The 22923-nt window shown below is 35.5% G+C and overlaps 1 protein-coding gene across 1 annotated transcript in view; it reads right to left on the reverse strand.

Moving 5' to 3' along the window:
- The window catches only part of ZNF521 (zinc finger protein 521), a 155838-nt gene that overhangs the window by 109485 nt on the left and 23430 nt on the right, over nucleotides 1-22923 (reverse strand). Inside the window, exon 2 of the mRNA XM_063077154.1 lies at nucleotides 15302-15386. Coding sequence (XP_062933224.1) covers nucleotides 15302-15386 — 85 coding nt within the window. The remainder of the gene's footprint in view (nucleotides 1-15301; nucleotides 15387-22923) is intronic.

Raw genomic sequence — 22923 nt, forward strand, 5'->3', positions numbered from 1 at the left:
CGTGCATACACACATGCACATGTACACGTGTGCACACACACACATTTAAATATGCAAAGAAAACTACAAAAATTTCTTTTAAAGAAAGGCCATAAAAAATTGAAAACCATAGTTACTGAAAGAAAAACTTGAATTAAAATTCAGAAATCGGTCATATAATTTAAGACCTTTGAATGTACTTCAAATTTTCCTTTATAGCATAACGTGATAGTTCGAGATATAGATTATGTAAAACAGACTTTCGAGCAAGTTAAAATTACCTTTTCATTTGGAAATTAGAGCTCTCTTTTTTCTTGTTTCTAAACAAACTCATAACACTTGGAAGATTATAATTTTTTCTTAAAAGACACACCATAGCACACACAATTTTATTCAAGGTGTCATTACTCAGATAAATTAAATTGTTTCAGTAGTTAAAGTTACAGTTATCATAAACAACCTGGACATAGAATGAGATGTTACACTATTTCCAGGTTTTCAACATCACATTTATCTTGTGAGGGTGCATTTTGGTATAATGATGCAGTGGTCCTGGGACATGGAAAAACCCAGAAATAATGTCAAAAGCAATGCTTCATGTTTGGATCTCACCACATCAAGTAAAAATAGTGAACTTAAACATGAAAACGCAACTTGCTCCTTCTAAAGTACACAGTTATATCTCTTGCAAAAGCAGACAAACAAAAAAACCCCATTCATTTCCAATGCCTCAAGGTAAAGAGGATGGCATCTATCAGAAGTGCAGAGAATGTCTGAAGGATTTAGAAGCAATCTTTTCATAATGCTTCTCTTTGGGTAAGGAAGTGGAGTTATGAGTTACTCAAAATTCATAAAGATTATTGAGTTTACATCCTTACAGATCCGTCACCATTGTACCTCTCCATTATACTCCAGCCCGAAACTATTGAGAACCTGTCTCCGGTACAGGACGTTCATCCATTTTGTAGCATTACTGCTTTGCTGCATAAAATAAAGTTCTGTCCCATTCAAAACAAAACAAATTGCTTTCAGTGGAACCAGCCTGCTATAACTACACTGAATTCGCGGTACTCATTCTGTCAGTGTTCCTTTATGTAAGTGATTTTAACAGGCAAGTAAGTTCTTATTTCACCAAGTTTACCCCAGATTATCAACTTGTGTGTTTGTGCCTGCTGGGCTATTTGAATGATTACTGTACCCCCTGAAACCCTCAGCTGGGACTGATTCTGCACCCACGGCAGCAATCCCTCATGGTAAGGAAGGCTCCTAGACAGTCAGTCAGCTTTCCTACTTGATGAAATCCAACCTTACAGCTCATCTAAACTGAGCCTATGGGCTTCATGCTTTTTCTGCTTCCTCTTCACTTAGCTCTATAGGAAGTTATGAAACATATTTTTCTAGTCCTCCCAGGAGCAAGGCCAGGTTCACAATTTGACCTCAGAAAACACAGCAGTCCGGCAAAGCCAGACAGCCTGATAGAACTGAGTATTAATGCTCTCTGCCTGGCCTACGCAAACCACAACATGCAGCATAGAGCAATGTTACTTATGGGAAATGACAAGCAATGGATCAGTGGGGGGAAAACAATGGGATTTAATCATGTAAAAATATCACAGGAACACAGCTCCCTTTCAACAAGCTGCCCATTACAGGTGAGGGCACAATGTTCTTATGAAACTAACCTCCTATACTTTATAATGGAGCTGCCTAACCAAATATTTTATATAAACCAAAATCCTACAGGATTTTAATTGTGACATACCCAGAGATTCTAGTTCCCATCATGCCAATGTCCTCCCTCCTCACCCCCCGGCAGGGAATGATTTTAAACAAACATAAAAAAATATCTATCTATGCATTAGATAGATGTCTAAGATGTAAGAGGAATGATCTCAGGAACAGTTTGGGCTCATATGAAAGACCGTCACAGACTAATTAAGGACACTCCTGCTGAAAAAAGGAAGGCTGACCCTGTAGGCTTATTTACACAATTTCTAGCCAAAGGGCTGTGAAGAGGAGCCCCAGAGGGGGCATTTCTATCTGAAACCCAAGGGCACCTGCATTAAGGAAACTAGCGTAAGTGAATCCCTTTGCTCAATGACAGAAGAGAAGACACAAATACTTCAATTATCTTGGTACGGAATATATGTGCTGGCTCTCTTGGATTCTACATAATGAAGTACATTACAGCTTATTTATTTAATATTATTATTACTTTTTGCACTTAGCTATGCATTCAATTAAAAGGAGGACATTTTGAGGCAAGAATGATGAGCTCTTTAGACAGAAGGTAGTGATTCAAAAATTGCAAAACTTCAGCTTTCAAAAATAGCCTAAGTGACCTCTTGCAGTACTCTGACCACTCCGCAGCAAGCAGGAGGCAACCCCTGTGAAGAGCGAATTCTGGCAAAGTTCTCTCTTCACAGATGATGCACAGCTTAAGCTATAATGAGTTTTTGGGTTACAAATGCTGAACGCATTAATATTCCTTGATGATAATTATCACAGTATAAGCACCTTTCCCAATGTGAGTAGCATAAAGCAACTGAAGCAGCATTTTTACTACATTTGAAACAAGCTGGAAAATGGGATTTTCTCCTCTTGTAAACTGAGGTCAATATACATCAAGCACTGCATATTAAACACACCTATATATGACCCCCATTACATTTTCTTTCCCTTCTGCTTCACATATACCTAAAGCGATCTCCTTTATCCATTCTTCATTATGAATTCTTGATATGAACATATATGTTATATACATAATCTCAAAATGAAATGTATGACCACCGCATCATAATGAGTCCTATGTCTCTCCTTATGAAAATACAAACAGCAAATAAGATCAATAAGCCACATTTTACAGATGAGGTATGTCTCTGTGCAGTTTGAATGAATACTGGGGTCACGGGCTGCATATAAAACAGGAGGAAATTAGCAAATAGGCTCCTAGAAGAACCGAACACACATTACGTATAAATCTGAACAAACTATCAGCCTTTGTCTTTACACCTTCAAAACTAATAATACTAGTAAGCATTGAAAGGTTTAAATGTGAATTCTGACCCACCAACATGATGATGGTAATGAAGTCAGCATCATATTTACTGGCAATATTTTGCATAAGTCTTTTAGAAACCAATTTTCATTCCAGATTAAAAGAACAATTACTGTTATTTGGATAATAACTATCAAATATTATAAGAAAAAAATGGATGAAGACGATCCATTTTGCATTATATCAGTGTGTACAACAGTATCTGTCTAATATCCAGTATTTGTCACAGCATATCAAAAATAGAGGCTGAAAACATTCAAGGTACTCTACCCCAATTTGATTTGATAATAGGCTGTGAATGGACTATACATTGATTTTCCCTCATCTCTCTTTCTTCCCCCCCCTCCTACTCAACAATAACAGAAACTATTTATTATAAAGCTCCATCCAATGCTAGGACACCTTAATTAAGGTCTTTTCTTTTTCAGCCTACTATAACGTCATTTCAGTACTCTATGTAACTAATCCCAACAGCACTTTGACTTAATAGTGACAAAATGAAAGCCAGTTTGAACCCTTAATCCAAAGAACGTGAACTGATTTAGGTATTTTGCAGGTGTGAATCTGCTAAACTCGTCTGTCCTATGTTACCCCACACTTCATTTAGAAAATACGCCACGCTACAGCTGCTTCAAGTTCTCCAACATCATTTTTACTTACGTGCTGCAAAAATGTCTTAAAATCCCATTTGAATAGATGGTAGGGTTATGAGCGAACCTTTACTAAATATTTAACAGCACTATCGGCTTATTAAATACTATAATGTGAGAGCCATGAAAGCATGATATACAGTGCTCGCCTTTTTTTTCAGCTTAATGCTGGAGCTCATTTGGAACACTCTGCAAGCCCATTCATCAGTAGAACTGATGCATTTTAAAAAGTCCTCATTTACTAGCAGATAAATGTGGTTAGAGAACCTTTTTTGGTTTTACTGTGCAAAATTTGCTTTACTATAGCTAGAAGAAAAAAAAGTCTTCACAAAACATTTAAAAGGCCATTTTGAAATAATATGCAAAAGCTAAAGGAACACAGCTTTGAAATATAGGAAAGTAGGGTATACTTTTGCATCACTGGAATATAAATAGGGCAAAACAAGGCAAGAGATTTACAGCCGATAAAGTACATATATTCATCAGATCTGGAAATAATATCCCAAGTACATATCATATAATGAGATCACCCATTGAGGCTGTTGTTTTTGACCATGACATTGTTGGCAGATGACTTCATTTGCAACTACTCTTAATTGCTTTGTCAGAAAAAGGGGTTAATATTATTTTTGTATACATTATGATATTTCTAAGTAAAATGATGCCTTTTAACAAAAGTTAATTCAGAATATTTCAATTTTTTTACAGTAGCTAGAAAGTAGGAATTCTTTCTGAAAAGTTATTTCTATTTTATTTTCAAAGAGATATAATAGAGCCTAATTTAAAGAAAACTCCCTTTCCACCAGAGCCCTGCAGAGTGAGCATTTATTCTGTAAACACTGTAACAATGATTATCTGTCCTCCTAGTTCTCAGTGGAGACTCTTGCTTTTGAAAATGTCTTGTGGTGACTTACTAAATTCAGGCTATTTCAATTAGTATTACTGCACATTAAAAATTAATTGCATTACTGAGTGGATTAAGGTTTAAATTTCAATTCTACTGTATGTGCATGAGAAAGGACAGCTGAAAATCAATACTCTTTGGCCCACAATCGGAAGTGTGGATGGCCGAATAGCGTGGGACTGGCGTCACTGGCCAAGCAGTTTTAAAAGACTTGATAGTTCAATTGAAGGTGTGTCACTTCTAATTCTAGATTTTAGTTTGAATGCTGCACAGTAGCCCAGCCTTAGAGAAGGAAAAACAGAACAACAGCTGCACTAATGGACACAGGTACTAAACTTACGGCAACAAAGGGATTAACAGTCACCCCAAATTCACATATAATTATCCCTAGGTTGAAACCTTGTTCATTATTCTATTCAGTAAGAGCACAGGATCTCTGACTTCCATTCACATTATTTTGTTCTTAGTTACTGGGTGAGAGCAGTTAGTTGGGGGCAGGAAATAGGCTCTTTTGTAAAGAGAAAACCTACTAGTGTAAACAATATTCATAATGACTTTATCTATGTCTTAAGGAAGCCTAAGAAGATATTGAAAATACAAATCTTTTCTTTAAGCAGTAATCCCATCTGGACCCCTTTTGTAAATTATTAAATCTCTTTGGGGAAACGGACAAATCAGGATGGGTAATAGTTGATCATCTTGACTACAGATTTATAACATCTACACAAAATGTGTGAAAAAGAAATGTCACTTTAATTCACAGTCAATTTGTTCATTTGAGAAGAGGCAGATGAGGGACATTACAAATGAAGTCAACACAGTAAAGAAGCATTGGTAAAGAACTGCAAAGCCAGCCAAGATATCTGGTTTTGGAATTGAATAGTGATTGGTATGTGCCTAAGAGGAAAAAAATGGTGTCTGCGATGTTCCTCAAGATGCCCTCTGCATTGCACTGGTGGCCAAGAGCAAGTACAGCAGCAAGAGAGTAAAGAAGATGGGAAGTAATAATAACAATAAAAAGAATAATCTGGTGCAAATGGACCCCAAGGTGCAGTAGTCATCCCTGTGCAACAATCACCCTTCACTGCAATTTACGGATGTTGCTTCATTACAATATAGCATATAAAAGGGCATCACAGAAAGTGCACTATTTAAAGCTACACGGTTAAAAACAGCACATACCACCCTAGCAAGCACCCTCAGGTTGTAAGTCAGATTGCTCAAAAGTTAATTTAGCTGTAAAAAAAAAGAGATGCAACCTTTATACAGCATAGTGATAAATTTGGAGGGAAAGGGGATAAAAGGTAGCAGGGAAAAGTGTTTCCTTAGTAAAATATTAAAGGGATTCCAAATTAATCTGAATTAAAATATCCTTTGAAGATGTAAAAATTTGTGGCTTTGTTAAAAGGAACAGATAATATATGATGTCTCTTGGTTGGAAAATATAAACAGGCTCTCTGCTTCCTATTTTCATCCTCCATAAAATGAACTGAAATGGTGTTTTTAGGTGAACGTTAACACTGCAAATTCAAATTAATATTATCTAAAAGAGAAAACGATTCATTTTCTAATTCTTGCCTGCTCTAGTTGCAAGTCGTACTTTTCAGTCAGTGCTCAGAAGATGCTGAAGGAACGTGGTAAGGGGAGAAAAAGAGATTCTTTCCTCACCAAGGATCATTGAGTATGTCATTGGTTAATTCTTGCTCTATGCTCCTCATTAGCAGTACTCTCAAGTTTCTGGTTATCATATCCGAAATATTAAGACATAATAAGTACGAAGGTGCAGATAATTGGATATTAACCAGAACATACTTGACTGGGCAGGAGGTAGAGCCCTGCTTAAACTAATCCTGCAATATATTAATCACCAATTAATGAAAGGGTTTCAAATTCATTTTCTATTATAGAACACCTCCGAGTATCTAAGCTTTTTCTAACAAAATGAGTTGGAATAACAGGGTAGAAATTCTTTACAGCCATTGTCAGGTAATCATGAAAACTATAATTAGAGCCTTGATTACTCTTTACTAAGTCTGATGAAAGGAAGAGGGGACACTTTTCAAAGTTCATAGGCCTTTGTTTAAATTCCAAATTTATCCCTTTAAATGGCAGAGACATAGCTAAATATTTCATCAGAGAGCTGTCATAATATTATCTAAGTCTTCCAGCCTAGACAGACCTCTAGACCTCCAACCTAACAACAGATGCACTCTGAAAATATAAAACCAATTAATGGGAGTCCAGAGAAGTCCAGCAAAGACATGCTTTATACACAGTAAACACTAAGTAAGAATATGTTGATGCAGATATTAAGGGATAAAAATCTTGTCTAGTTGAAATGTCACCACCACTTACTTACATGCAAATAAAGTAATGCTAACAAAAAAAAAAAAAAAAAAGGAAAAAGAAGAAAACACAAAGAGGAATAAATAGAGAAGGAAAGTCATGTTTCTGTATTTCCATGGGCTGTGAGATGGAGTCTGATACATCTCACAGATGCTCAATTAGTTTGGTTTTAAAAGCCCAGCTATGCTTCCCAGAAAAATTTCTGCGAATATTCACCAAGTTACAGAAATTGCTGCCAAAATGCCATTCATCTTAAAGATAAAAGTAAAATTTCAAAGTACATTATTCTCACAAAGGGATGCTGATATTTTTTCATACTTAAAAGCTATAGCTCCCAAATACTCTGAAAAAGACTTACATTTTTATGCCAGAGAAAACAAGGTGTTTTGCTCATGCAATGTGAGCAAAGAATTAAAATGATACTATTTCTCCATTTTTCCTACCTTTATTCACTTAATTTGATAAAAATAGGTAAGAAAACATGGTATCTCAGGGTTTTTTTCATCCTGTTGTTTGTTGACTTTAATTTTAATAATTCTTAAATAAGCACTCACAGCAGACGAACTAAGATAGGCTGGCAAGTAGTTCCCTTTTATCAACAATTTTGCCATAGAAATACACAAACATTTCAATGGCTCTTCATTAGCAAACAAATCAACAAGTGATATTTTAATGCATGACTTTATTCTGTCTCTGTGGGGACTGCAGTTGAGAGTGTGATGTACAGTACAGAGAAAGGAATGATCAGCCACGGTGTCCCAGGGCTCTCCCTCCATTGAGGACTTCGCAGCCTCTGCTTAAAGAGTGCATTTAATTGACTGATAGACAGTAGCTCCTTTGTTCACAGAAGACAGCGAAGTAATGGCAGCTTGAAAATCGTACCATCTACAGGGTCTCCTGAGACTAGTAACAGGGGGATATGTGTCAGGAATAAATAAATAATCTAATTATTAAGCCACTTCCTGTCAAGTTAACTCCAATTTGTTGGCTTTTGAAGGCAACAAAACGAGGCATTTTTCCTCATTATGCTTCTCTTTTTATACCAGTGGTAATCACAGGCGGATTAAAGGGTGCCTGATTGGTTTTTTTGTCAAGGAACTGAGAAGCAGCCAACAGTACAGAAAAACAGAGTTGGGGTTAGAAGAAATTTCATGCCTGTCTCCTTTCCAGCTCCCTAACAGCCCACACGGCTGCCCCATACAGAGCTGCCAGCTGTACAGCAAATGTGTACCCCTCCAACTGAGGCCTACCGGGCCACAGGCGCCATCCTGAGAGCTGTGAGATACCTTGCAATCTTGGCAGGTAGCTACTGCTGTCATAGGCATAATTCTAAAGGTGACCTACGAAACCGCATCAGCTCACCAAATGCAACAATACGAGCTGCCGAAGCTCAACACCCACTCTCCATATTGGCTCCCTTCCTTTGTTTACTGCTATCCGTGGCCCTGTAACTAGGAAATGACCTATGGAAACAGGTCATCACAGACCTTTTCTTTTGATGTGTAGGAACTGATCCTATAGAAATAGGTCATGACACATAAGTGTGCACGGGTGTGTGTGTGTGCGCGCGCGCGTGGGGATCTATCTTTTTTTTTATTTATCGTTGATGACTTTCAGTGTCCTCCATTAAAAAATGTGTTGCAAAGCTCATTCAGAAACAGACACTCACATTTTATAATAAGCATACCAAACCAGGAGTTAAAAACAGGTCCATGGTGGCATATTCTACAGGAAGTCAAAGGTGTGGGCAAAACGAGAGCCACAAGCCCCGTCATTGTGTCTCGGCCACTCACATGGTGCTATCCACCTGGCACAGCCTCTCTTCCTAGCATCTCTGTGCAGAGCCTTGTAAGATAGGCTGGCATCCAGGAATTCTGCTGAAAAACAACATTCTTCTGAGGCCTCTTTAAGGGTAGCATGTTCTAAAAAGTAACAAGAAACTGAATTTTAGATCTGTCTATGGGCTCAGCCAGAATCCTCAGCCTCACGGAAAATTAACATCATGAGAAATGTCTAAGAGGTTTTCTTTGGGGTTTGTGAATTATAAACTACACTAACTGCCAGTATTTTTTACTCGTGTAAATCAAAGCTGCTAGACACAAGCTAAAACACACAACAAGGATAAACATCCTGATTTGCCTTTTAAGAGCTTAACACTGAAATTAGGAGACAGACCCAGAGATTTTCATTCATAGTTACTTAAGAAATAAGAATCCAAATAACCAAGATAAGCTCTTGAAAACTCTGCCTTCTTTCAAAAAGTCTTTTTTCTTTAATTTAATTTCCCTTTAAATTGCCTTTGTTTTTAGGAAGGCCGGTCATAGAGGAGCCTTGATAAGTTCCCGGGACCCCTCTTTGCACTCAGGAAACACTGTAGCTATGTTATATTTATGTCTGCGTTCGTCCTTCCTGAATACATCTTGAATTTTTGTTAAATTGTGCAGATAATTAAACCCTCTTCATATTTACAGTCTGCTTCATTGGTACCATGAATTCTGTTTTCAGTTACTGTCTGCAAATTCCCTCTCCGAACAATTTCATACTAAGCAATAACACTTCATTTTACATAAGTTTTATCTGATGTCCCCACACAGAGCCGCCAGCTGTACAGCAAATGTGCGGTTCTCAAACTGAGGCCTACCAGGCCACAGGCTCCATCCTGAGATCTATAAGGCACCTTGCTGTCATTGGCAAGCTTTCCCTGCTATCACCGTGACCATCGCTCCACACTGCACACAACTTAAAATCATCTGATTATTAGAATTTGTGGCCCACACTCCATTTTATCCTTTATTTAATCTATCCCCAGATCACACATTTGTTTAAATGTTTTGGCTGGGTTACAAATCATGCAGCCATCTGCACAGTAGGTGTGACACCATTTTTTAGACAAAAGTTACGTTACAAACAAAGATAAAGTCATTTGAAATGCTTTGGTGTTTGTTATTCTGCCTGGTTCACTTGGACCAACTCTAAGAAATAAATAGAATTATCTGTGTAAATCGATGAACATCTATGAAAAACAACACCCAGCAGAACGCCCAGCTTGCTCCATTACCTACGTTAATATCATGACAGCTGAGGAGAGATGACCTGGCCCACTTCTCACTCTCCTGTACAGATGGCTATTAAAGAGAAAGTATCCCTTTTGTATGGTCCATGTAGAAACCCTTTATGGGCTTTTCAAATAAGCCAGCATTGCCCACATGAGGGAAGCTTTCTGTTACCATTAAACTGCCCAGATTTCATCGTTTTTAATCCAGCTCTTGATGAAATAAGCCAGTATTTCATCATATTCAAATGCTTGGTTCTTAATTCCCTGAATTTTGTAAGCAATCAAATAAATATTCAATCAAATAAAGTTGCTATTTTAAAAAAAAAAGATTCAATACTCCTCTCATTTAGAATGGATATAAATCAAGGCTTTGAACAATCTTAATGATTTTGAGCTTCTTAGGATAGTGTGGAGATCATACACACACACACACACGTATATTATGTATCCATATATACACCCCCCCACACATAGGCATTATTGTAGATTCCTTTCTATTTTTTAAAAAAACAGCCAATGAAAGCAAAGAATCTGAATGGAAACATAGCCCTTTATCTTCCTATGCAGAGACCCATATTTTTGGATATTTCCCATTAAGACATATAAAATCCAAAACCACTATAGATCTCAAAATATTGGCTTTAGTCTATTCTAAAGCAAGAGCACTCAAGCTGAAATGCTTCAGAAGTGATACTGAATGTCATGAAACCATAATGAAGATTAGTCACATAGGACACCATCCACTGAAGAAATGAAAGGCAAAGAATGCCACTTATAACCTTGGGCATCAAACAAATTGCAGAATGTATGAATGTCACTTGCCACAAAAACAGACTAAAATCTCACCACACTGTTCAGAACTGATTTATGCATTCTTTTTGTCTTGACATCAGTGACATGTATTATATGCAACATAACACACAGGGTCCATATCTTCTCACATTGCTGTTGAAGACTTGAATCTTCATAGTCTTTTAAAAATTATATTTATCTACAAACACTGAGTATTAAAGATATGAATAAAAGTAGCCAATATCATTGCATTGGGGTTTTCATGTTAGCTACAGTTTACAGTCCCAATTTCTAGTTTTGTTTTTTTAAGAAGTAAATATATTTGCTTCCCCCAAATGCTTTAGCATCACCCTTGATCTGTGTAGGAGGTGTTTATTGGTGACTACTTCTGGATTTTCCTATCTCATCACAAAACTGGGCATTCTGACACCGTAGATGCAATTTTGCCGTTATAACACTGGTCTTTCTAATCAGATGAAAAATATGAAAAAAAAAAAAAACTTATGAAGTAACCATTTCTAAGTAGATTTTAAAAAATCATTCTTAGGTCAGTGGTTTGTACGCATTCCCTTCGTGTTCTCCACCCATGAAATCTGAAAGGGGAGAGATGGAAATGGCCCTAGCTATATCCTGACTATTTGTGCTCCAAAGTCCATGACTGTAGTTACCAATCCCAAGGATAATGGTATTTCTCCCCTTTGATCATTTCTTTGTCGGGCTGACTGGCCTTCGATAGGAAGTGTACTGCTAGTTGTCTACCACCAGCCGCTTGCAATTTGCTCACTGTGCTTCATGAGACAGTTGTTTGTGGCTGTTTGGAACACATTTGTCTCTTTGGGGATTTATGCACTAGTTGCAATGCCAGCCTCCACAGTGATCGAAATTTCTTTCTAACTAAAATAGATAATTAGAGGCTGGTAATTATTGGTCAAGAATTATCAGAGTGAAAAAATTAAGCTTCTCATAAATAGTACTTGGCAATGTCATCTCTTTATATTATCTCATGCCTAACAGCCCTTTATTCAGAGCACTTACAAATTTACTCTCTGCTGTTGATCGTCGTAATTTTATATGAGGCCATCCCTTTGCTGAGTTAAACACATTTAAATTCTCTGGTTTCATCTCTATTTGTGTTAATCCATATCCAATAATAATAATAATAATAATAATAATAATAACAGAAATCTCAAAAGGAAAAATAACAATAAATATTTGCTATGCTGATAAAAAGAGAAAGGTGAACAGTGCATTAAAGAACATCATACATCAAGGGTTCATTCTGTATTCTCAGGTCAAAAGCCAACGTAAACTATGTGAAATGAACAAAGGAAGACAAGAAAAATTTTCTCCTCTGCACAGACCTTAAAAGAGGGAAATCTTTTCCCCAGGAAAGCTGTTAAAATGTTTTGTAGCTCTTTTTTTGTGTGTGTATAAAGAAGAAAAGAAGCCCCTAAATAGTCACTGGTCTGATTTCTTACTGAAACTGTGTCAAAAATGTGGTGAACAGTGAGTTTTCTTTTTTTCCATAATAGACATAAGTCAAATCCCCAGTGCATTTTTACTGAGTAATTATTCCCGCAACTCAGACCGTGTGTCCACACCTAGCTGCAAAACAGCACTTAAGAGCACCTCCGGCATGTACCTGGTAGAAACATTGATGGTTTTCCTTTCACAAATGTCTCTGGCCAGTAGCCTGAGACCGACCAGTACATCCAGAAAGAAGTGTGGAGGTTGCTTGACATTGAAATTGCATTAAAACATATGTGCTACATAGAAACAAATGCAAATGACTTGGTTAAGGAAGGAATTTAAAGTTACACCTCATTGGGTCATCTGCAGATCGTGTTTTCCATCAGGTGACATAATCCTTCCTCTAGACTGATTGAAATGTAAAACAAAATCTGTAAAAATGTTATATACCCTCTTAACAAAAAGAGTAAGAGGCTTTTCAGATAGTCTCTAATCCCTCTTCCCCTGCTAACTGTCTAGTTGAGATTATTTTTTGATTAGACAAAAAACACACACAGATACACAACCTAAAAATACCTACCCTCAGTGGAGGTATTTTAGCCAACAAAATAATGCTGCTTGCCTCATTTGAAAGACTAAGTACCACACTAGGCTTTAAAAAAAAGGATACCTTAGCCTTTGTGACACCCTTCCTTTTCCCATTCTCTCTCTCTAGATATTAACAACACGAATGCAGTTTAAGGACTTGGATGCATGGTCAACAGATAAAAAAAATTAAATGGATTCTATTCATTTGTTTAGACCTCCAGTGCAAGAGAATTACATATTTTATTATTTAAAATAGCATGAATATTAAATAACTAGGCCCTCTGTGAAATGGAACTGAATTTGCCTCTCTGATGGAAGGTGAGTTGTTAAATGCTTAGATCCCAGGAGGAGGTGCGTGTCATATTAATCCGCCACAAGGTAGAGGGGAAAAAAGCCTTGGGAAGGCACTAATGATATTTTTTCATTTTTTCTTTTGAGGAATATAAGATAAATAAAAAAAGAAAAGGTATAAAGCAGTTTAAAAAGAAGGGCCAAGACAAACCAATACTTGTTATGAGCAAAATGATACTAAAATTGGAATATCAGAAAAGTCCTCTTACATTCAACATTCAGTTCAGATTCTACCTGTGCAAAAGGACATCAATACTGTAGTGAAAATATATTCAACTTGCTCATCTGGGCAGTAGGATAAATAATAAATCCAGAAACAAAAACAAGTATACATTGAATAGAACTAATCAGAAGCATGACCACAAAATTTCACTAAATTTTCCATAAACTGCGAACTTCCAAGAAATGCTTTCACTTAAGCCCATGGAAAACTGCAGCATGCAGTAGAATCATGAAAGACTGCCACCAACAATCTCTACCCAAGAAATAAAGAGATGGGACATATTAACATTTATCATTTGGCAAGAAGAATTCATTTTTCCTAACCTTGCCACCCCTGCCAAAAAAGCAGTTTCAGAAGTTTATATAGGGTATTTTTCAGAATCCCAAACAGAAAAGAATTGCAAGAAAACACATTTTTTCAACCTCTCTTACATGTTGCCATTATTGCTGAACACACAGAAAAGCTGTCAATGTTATTCTTTCACACTGAAGAGTGTATTCTTTAATGTATAAGAAAATAACTAGTAATATTGGTACTTACATCTAGAAAATGCAGAGATAACCTGATCAATATTTTAGCTGTGATGTATATGTTCCATTTTGCACAATTAAACACTTAGTCTTTTATAAGCAATAATCCTACTAAAGACCCATCATTTGAAAACAATAAAGCAAATCCTATTGAAAAACTATTAATCAATTTTCCAACATGCTTTTGAATTTATCTTCATTAATTCATACGAGAACATTAGAAGTTTTGTTATGATCAGTTTTAATGATCAATTGGAGCAACCCTTCTACAAAACTGTCTTAGAATACTGATTAGTGTATAATAAAATTTGTTCCCCCCTGAAAATAAGTTCAGAAGCTAAAATGTTGAATTTTCTTTCCTGTCTTACAGAGTTTCATAATAGGAGAGCATGAGGTTAGTTAGACTTTTTAAATATTATACCATAATTACTTATGGTATTATAAAAAACCAGGAAGTAAGTATGAAACAAAAAACTCTCACAGCATAAAAACACAAATGAGTAACAAAAATAGTACAAAGTAATAGCAATAGTCATTTTATTAGTGGAAAAAGATCTGCTTGATAAAGTTTAATTGGCTGGTAAAACTCTTAGTGTTATTACTAAGTGCTTATCAAATTAAAAAACATAGATGGTAACCCCCAAGGAATTAAGGGATAATGGGACAATATGAACAAATGAAAAAATTATCCTTTTAGCTCTAACCCATATGATAAATGCGAATCCTAGAAACATTGTCCTGGAGTGACCAGAGATCTTTCCCAAAACCACTTTTATAAAAATCTATGGATAATTTGGTGGGGGAATAAAAAAAATGACTACTGAATTCTTTACATGATCTTTATGATCGTGATTATTTCCAGGCTGTTGAAACTATACATATAAAACTATTTTATGGCAATTTAAATTATTTATGTTTCCCTATAACAAAAACTCACCACTTTAGATTTTGAAACAAAGATGCTTAAGCAACACACAGCAGTGCCATTACCATAATAACTTCTGAAATTAAAACCTGTCTAAAACTCTATGGAAAGCTAACATCCAGTTCATTAACTATTCCTGTTAGTTTTCAATAATGCAAAAATGATTAGAAGTTTAATTTGTTAATCACCTGTGTTTTGACTGGCAGTAGAAACATAATCCTCTGCAGAAGTCTAAACTAGCCCTTGCAGAAAATAAAATGTGCTAATGTCTTATCAGGGCTAATAATAGTAATAAAAAAATCAATCATGTCTAGATAAGCCATTGATGGTTAAATAATTAATTCATTTTTAACTCTGTTTAATTATATAGGCACAGATGTACACAAGTTGGAGAAAAATCCATTTGTAATAAGTTTTAGACATCACTCACCAATCATGTGATTTGCAACATGAACCTGAATATCCCATTCATTGTAGAAAACCATCTGACACTTGATACATTGATAGGTCTTCTTCTGAGAAAACAAGTATAAACAGAATTACTTAGACACATATACTTCTCACGGTTTGATTAAAAAAAAAACATAACAGCATTTTTCTGAGATGCTGGTCTTACATACATTGCTAACTAACCTATTGTGGGCTGCTTGGACAACCTTCCATGAGTTTTTTATTAAGACCTGTAGCTTGATCCCAACACTATACTTTCAGTTGCACACATTTAGAAGAAACAGAGGCACATAATTACAGCATAATATATTTTTAAGGATTCCTAAACTCAAAATCAGAAGTTAGTGTTAAAAAAATCTGTAACACATGGCTGAGTTTCAGAAACCAAGTCTTTGAAAATTGGGCACAATTCCATCCTGACCAAAGTAACTATGGTGTTGCTTCTAGAAATCTATAAGTAAAATAGCTAATAAGTTAAGATTCATGGAATTTAGTTAAAAGATTTAGAGATTACATTTTTTAGCTCAAGTCTGAAATTAAGATGATGTTTCAGAAGTTGCTAAGTACTAGCATTCAAATGTATACATTCTCCTATAAAGAAATCACATTATAATGAATATTTTAATACGGTTTTATCATTTTACACAACAGTCCTGCAGAACAGATAGAGTAGGGTTTTTATTATAATTTTTATAGCATAAATGAAGAAACTGAGGTCCAGAGAAGTAGAAAGATTTGCCTGATATCACAGTGCCTTACAGATGGGACGAGAAATAAGCACTCTTGATTGTAAATGTCAGGCTCTCTGATAAGAGCAGCTTTTATGATTTCACATCTTTATTATTGAGTCCCAGTACATATTACATAAATCAATAAATAAAGCATTGTTACATTTTCCAGAACACACAGTTACATAAAGTCCTTTATCACAAAACTTAATATTTATAATTTAAAACATCCTGGAAAACAAAAGAAACTATTATGAAATAATCCACTTTAAAAATCTCCCAAATGGAAGAAAATTACATTTGTGAAAAATCACATAAATGACATTTTGTTATCAGCATTCTTATAGAATTATTATTTCATCTGTAGTCATATAAAATTGTTTTACTAATGGATTAATAGGAAATATCAGTCCGTAAATTACCATCAGTTTTAAAGAACTCAAGTTCTTTAGAATTTAACAGAGACAAAGTTAAGCACAAAAACTTAGGGTCATTAAATTTGAGATTGAAATTATAATCATTAATGTAATATTTTCTTAAGTATTGTAATTTAACAAAGTATTTTCTTTTGCAACAGCAGACAACATTCCTTGCAAACCTCAGAAGTATAAGGATATTTCCAACGGAAACTGTCGAAATAATCTAATGGTCTTTGTACGTTAGGCATGTGGTGAATTGCTTGGGCTGAATCTAAATCTAACATGAATTTCAAACATCCTGACAATCACCAAGGAAGATTTACTACACTGAGCTGTTTACAAGATGCTTTTGATGGTGACATATAGAGCAACATGTGTTGCGTAAATAACATCTATCCCTTTTTTAACAATATTTCCCTTTAGAACTAGTTAGAAGATATTTCTTACTCCCTGATGACCTACATTATATATTGTTTATTAGCATACTTCAAGCATTATTCCTGATATGTGACCTTGCTGAAAAACAAAGAAACATAAACTTAATGGCTAGTCTTTTCTCTTGTTAGCACAGTAAAACATACAATATGTCTAAAACTGTCTCCAAAAATGATGACTGATGAATATGTTGGTGGAATATACTAGGGCTGTATTTTTTTCCTGGTCTAATAATAAAGAATAAAATCACTTGAAAAGCCAAAATAATGAAATACTAGCACTTACGACTATCTTGAAAATGGACTGACACATTTGAAGATCTATCTATAGAAGTTTTCTTTTGTCATCGAAAGAAAATGCTTTTGTCACTACTGATAATTCAAATACTAATTCTCTTTCTTTACTCTTAAAATAGCATCTAAAATACTACTTTCTATTTTTATTAACAAAGCCATATTCTTATCTATAAATTCCCAAATTTGCAGCTCAATAACCTTAAGTATTTAATGTGATCAAAAACAATGTACCACGGTTCTAAAACACTGCAACCCGAGCTCTACCTCACTGTACTTTTCACATTTTCCAAATACAAAGCAATGGTATGCAAATTACACTGTTAAGGGTTTCCTAAGTCATGATGTAAAATTCATTCTTACCCTCAATTTTTTTTAAAAAAGTAAATTTAAATGACCTTTAAAGTATCCCTTATTATGTTTATAGATTCTTGGCAAAATATTTGAGAGACCCCTGTACGCTGATCCACCATCTTTAAGTAAAGGAATTATAACCTCTGAACAGTATCAGCCTTGGGGAGCTCATTCCTTGGAGATGAAAACCATTCCAGCTCTGCACCACTGAGATTATGAGGGAATCTGTCCTAATTCTAGGCCCAAATCTGCTTTTCTGCCACTTTCATCCGTTGGCCCTACCTCTAGGCTCTGGTGTTGTAAAGAGCAGGCTGAATCCCTTGTCTTGAGTGACAGTTACATTAACCCCTTTTCAGACTGAAAATAAGGTCGTAGTGTTAAGAAACCCTTGGAACAACCTTTCATCCTGGTTACTTTCCTCCAGCCCAACATTTTAATAAACAGAACCCCTAATGAAGCCCAAAACTCCAAGTGTGAGCTGACCCTTGCAGAGTACAGGAGGACTGTCACCGCCCTTAGGACAATTACTTCCTTTTATACAAAAGACAACAAAAAAAAGTCAAGTGCGTTCATTTCTTTTAAAAGCAGATAAAAGTAGAAACAGAACTTCCATTGTGTGGGCCCCAGATTGGCCTTTATCAACGCTTAAGTTGTCAATTTACTTGAAATGCTAATTTACTACAATTTTTAAAAGAGACTTTTTTTCATTAGCCTTTTTAAATGTGCTACTTGGGAGTGGGATTGTCATTTCCTGATTGTTCTCTTTTGTTTTCTGATACTGATAGATGTAATTATCAAGGATACAACTTTTTCCCAGCACCTCATTATTTTTGATTGATTTTGAGAACAATGTAAATGTGCCTTTTTGACATTCTTGTTTTCAGTTATACTCTGGTTAAGGTACTCAAAGACTTTCAGAAAAGAGCATCTCATAAATTAAAAAAAATGATTAGAAATCTTTAATAATGTATAGTTTAAAAAAAACTATTCTGATTAATCCTATTCCCCTCCATTTGATCTCTCATTAGCACTTAGCCTTCACATTTAGTCTCACCAAATTAAAAAAAAAAACTTAAAATAATAATTCTCAAAAATTATATTTTGTAGTTGTAAATTACATTGATTTTTTTTTTAAAAAAAACAAAACACTAAGTACATTAAAAAAAAAATCAGTGAGTCCACAGTAACCCTCAAGAACAGAAAAGAAAAAATCTCAGTTGCCACCATTGGAGGTGACTGTTACACAAATTTCTTTTTCTGAAAATTGGTAATTAAAGGGTCAGAAGCACCTTGCATTTTTTAGGAGGAAGTATAGTTCCTGTCTATTTGATGAGGGAAAGCTCTTCTTTATAGAAGAACGGCATTAGAAAGGGTGTTAAGAATAGGAATTCACCATTTTGCAATGCCAAATAAAATGGTTCAGGATAATCATTAATGAATGCTGAGACTATTAGGACTATTAGTCATCCTTTGATGACTCACTGCAAAGAGAAAGATGTATCTTTACAGTAAATTTAGCTGATGGTAATCTCTCTACCCAGACTATTTAGCTTAGCATTACTAATAATGCAATGTGAAATGTGCCTCTTTATGTGACGCAGTATGAGTACACAAAATCATCAATGAAGCATCTTATCTAAAATGTGTACCTGAATCTAATCAAGCCTTTAGACCTAACAATCCAGTTTTCAGTAAATACTGGGAAAAAGGAACAAATAATACTATCAGAAAAAAAAATGCAAATCCAGAATATTCTTCAAGAGAACTGGCCTATTATCTTCAAAAAGTCAATGTCATGGGAAAAAAAGGTAGAGAGATTGTTCTCAAATGTATGAGACTGAAAAAGACCTTACTAAAATGTAATGTGCGGGTTCTGATTTGGGGAGAAAACAGCTATAAAAAGGTTTTGAGGCAATTTGGGAAATCTGAGTATCGGCTGGTTATTAGATGCGATTGGGAAATTACTGTTAATTTTCTTAGATGTAATAATGTTATTGTGGTTATGTGGGTAAACGTTCTTTTTGCCAGGAGATGCATACTTAGAATTTAAAGGCAAAATAGTATGATATTTGAAATTTACTTTCAAAAGATCCAGAAAAAAAAATACATATATACAGTCATGTGCCACGTAATGACATGTCAGTCAATGATGGTCCACGTATACAATAGGTCCCATAAGATTATAATGGAACTGAAAAATTGTAATCACCTAGTGACATCATAGCCATAGTAACATCATATCTCAACACTTTGTTCACGTGTTGTGGTGATGCTGGTGTAAACAAAGCTACTGCAAAATCTTTTGACAAGGAGTGTCTAGCTCACCCACAGGTGACCCTTCCAAATGGAGCTCAGATCTTTATGGCAGAAAGCCAAGCATTTGACACAGTAGGAAAGCCAGGTGAAAAGGTTGTTGTCGACTTGAGAATGGTTGCATTTTAAAATTATCCTCACCCATCCTAATAGCAAAATAATAGCTACTAACAGTTAGCTAATAACACTCACTGAGTGCTTGCTGAATGCCAGGCCCCATTCCCAACTTTGTGGGGATGGTATTATTTTAATCTCCTTTTAACAGATGAGGAAAGTGAAGCACGGAGAGGCTTTGGAACAGAGTTAGAGGGCCTACGCTCATGGGACTAGTGGCCAGTGTAGATAATAGGAAAATTTGTTGCTGTTCTCTTTCATTATACACTTTCGCACAATGACAAAATAACCTAAGGACACTTTTCTCAAAATGTATCCCTGTCTGTAAGTGACACATGACTGTAGTCATATACAGATAAAGCAAATATGGCTACATATTAACAATTATTAAATCTAGGTGCATTTGAGAACATTTTCATAATAAAAAGTGGGAAAAATGTATAGGGTAATTCATAATACATAGTTTTTTAACATTAAACTTAACCTGATTAACCCATCTCCACTGCTGTTCATTTTACATCCCCACACTTGCTATGTACTAAAAATAATTTGTGTTTAGTTGTTATGAAAAGCTTTGCAAACATTTTTGGTGTTTTTTTGTAAAGCTTTTTTTTTAAAACATAAATCTAATATATGTGAGGTTACTTCAAAAATTTTGTGGAAAAATAGAAATAAAAGATAATATGAAGATTTCCACAAACTTTTTGAAGTACGCTTGTAAACTCTAAGAGATCAGGAACCATAGCTCACATTCATTTCTATAATAAAGTAATAACTTTTTATAATTGTACCAAACTTTATACTTTATAAAGAATTTGTACGCACAAAATTCCCTTGTAATAATCCTGTGACAATAGATAAAGGAGGGATTATTATCCTCATAAACAGATTAATTAAATGGGCTGTCCAAAGTTGTACAGTTGTGACTACCTTAACCAAGGCAAGGATTCTACTCTGTCACCCACCCGCTGGGTTTTAAGAGTGTATGCACTGATCATTTGCAGGTAAATTTACAATTGCATTTTAGGTGTATTTTGAAAGGAGGCTTTCCTCAGATTTGTGTAGTGCCTTGCTCAATAACAATGCCAGGGATGGCAGGAAAATAGCTTACAACAGTGAAGAAATTGTTTCTACCCACCCTAGACTTGGGATCCCAGTCCCAGACCCTTGACTAAGATTCATAAGGTAGAACTGGCTCCCCAAAGTCCCCTGGTCTATTTCAAGATTTTCATTTTGCTCTCAATGTTCTATAGTTTTATTGTCATGTTTTTAACTGTATATTTATTTGTCCAGCTTAATACTAAAAGAACAGTTTCAATCTGAGATCTCATGTATGTCTTTAATCCAGAAAATGTTCAGTGATCAGTCATTTAGTTATTAAGTCTCTCTAACACACTCTCCATTCACTTTTACCAGAACTCCTATTAGACATAGATTAGAGCCTCTCAGTCTGTCCTCCATGTATCTCATCTGCTCTTTCAGTCCTATTTTAAAAATCAGTTTCTCTCTGCTCTGATCTAGGTGATCTTTGTACTTTTACAAACCAATTCTCTCTTCACTACTGTCCAGAGTTTATTCTATCTACAAAAGCTTTAATTTCAATGACTACTTTTCATTTCTAACATTTTCAGTTTTAAAAAATTAAAGTGCTCATTTTATTTCTGATTAGATTTGTTTCCCATTTTGTCACTTTTTTTAGTGGAAATCCTTCCTTCATATGCCTTTCTGAGTTTCTAGACATACTTATTTCAAAGTCCTTGTCAGACTGTACCATATAATTAATTTCTTCTGGGTCTTGGGGTAGTTGGGGTTTTTTGTTTTGTTTTGTTTTGTTTTCATGCTTTACTAGCAATAGATTCATTAGCATATTTTAGAATCTTGGTTTGAAGCCCATTTGCAGTAAAAAATGTTTTTCTGTGTGCTAGTTCCTCCCTTTCCAGTAGTTTTGCCATTGCTTCCACTGGCCATCCCAGGCTGCTGAACCAGAGCTAGGTCTCAGAGGGACATTCCCTGTGTATCTGCTGTGCTGCAGGGACAGAGGAGAAATTGCAAGTTGAATCACAGAGGCAGCACATAGCTAATTCAGTGTTAGGTTACAAAACTGAGTCTTCTCTTCCTAACACGTTAACCCTCCAGTTAAAAATGCCTAGTTTCAGGTAGTGGTCAAAAACAGAACTTTTTTCCCAGTCTCTTATCCTAAGCAAGGAAGTCCCTCTCAGCTCTGCTTTAAGTAGCTGGTCTGGCTTTGTCCTGTAGGGATTAAACCCTAATTACCACTTCCTATTTCTGGAAAAGAGTCTGGCAGATCCCATGTTTCAGCCTTGATAGCCGCTTGTTTTTTTTTTATCTTTTTGGATCTCAAAGATGAAGAATTGCTTAAACTTGACTAGGTTCACTTGGTTTTCTATCTTTATATTTTATTTATCATTGCTATATGTTTGGAACATCAAAGCATGAAGTTACAGAGCCACTGTTCCAGGATGTACCACAGTCTTCCTCCCCTCTATTCCACCAGTCCTGAGCTTGGGCAGTGGCTATCAAGGAAGGGCCTGAAATTAGGATGTTGTACCATGATGCTATAAAATATAAAATCTTAGTAGGAAAGAAACATGAGAATCTTCTTTCTGCAATTAGCTGTTACTTAGTGGCTTCGCCATTTAGCTGTGTGACAAATCCTTTAATGACCTCTGGTCTCAGTTTCCTTCCCTATAAATTAAAAATAGTAAAACTTACATCTTAGTGTTGATGTGAGAAGCAAGTGAGAATTATAGAAAAGTGTTTAGTACCATGCCTACTGTGTAGCACGCCTGCATTAAATAGTAGCTACCTTTAATACTCTTTACTTGACAGCTTATTATGGGGATGGAATGAAATACTGTATCAATTGCCTAGCACAACAAAGATGCTTGTCAAAGGTTAGTTCTCACCCTCTTAAGTGGACTTTGA

Source organism: Cynocephalus volans, chromosome 13 (assembly GCF_027409185.1).
Source record: "Cynocephalus volans isolate mCynVol1 chromosome 13, mCynVol1.pri, whole genome shotgun sequence".
In the NCBI taxonomy this organism is placed as follows: domain Eukaryota; kingdom Metazoa; phylum Chordata; class Mammalia; order Dermoptera; family Cynocephalidae; genus Cynocephalus; species Cynocephalus volans.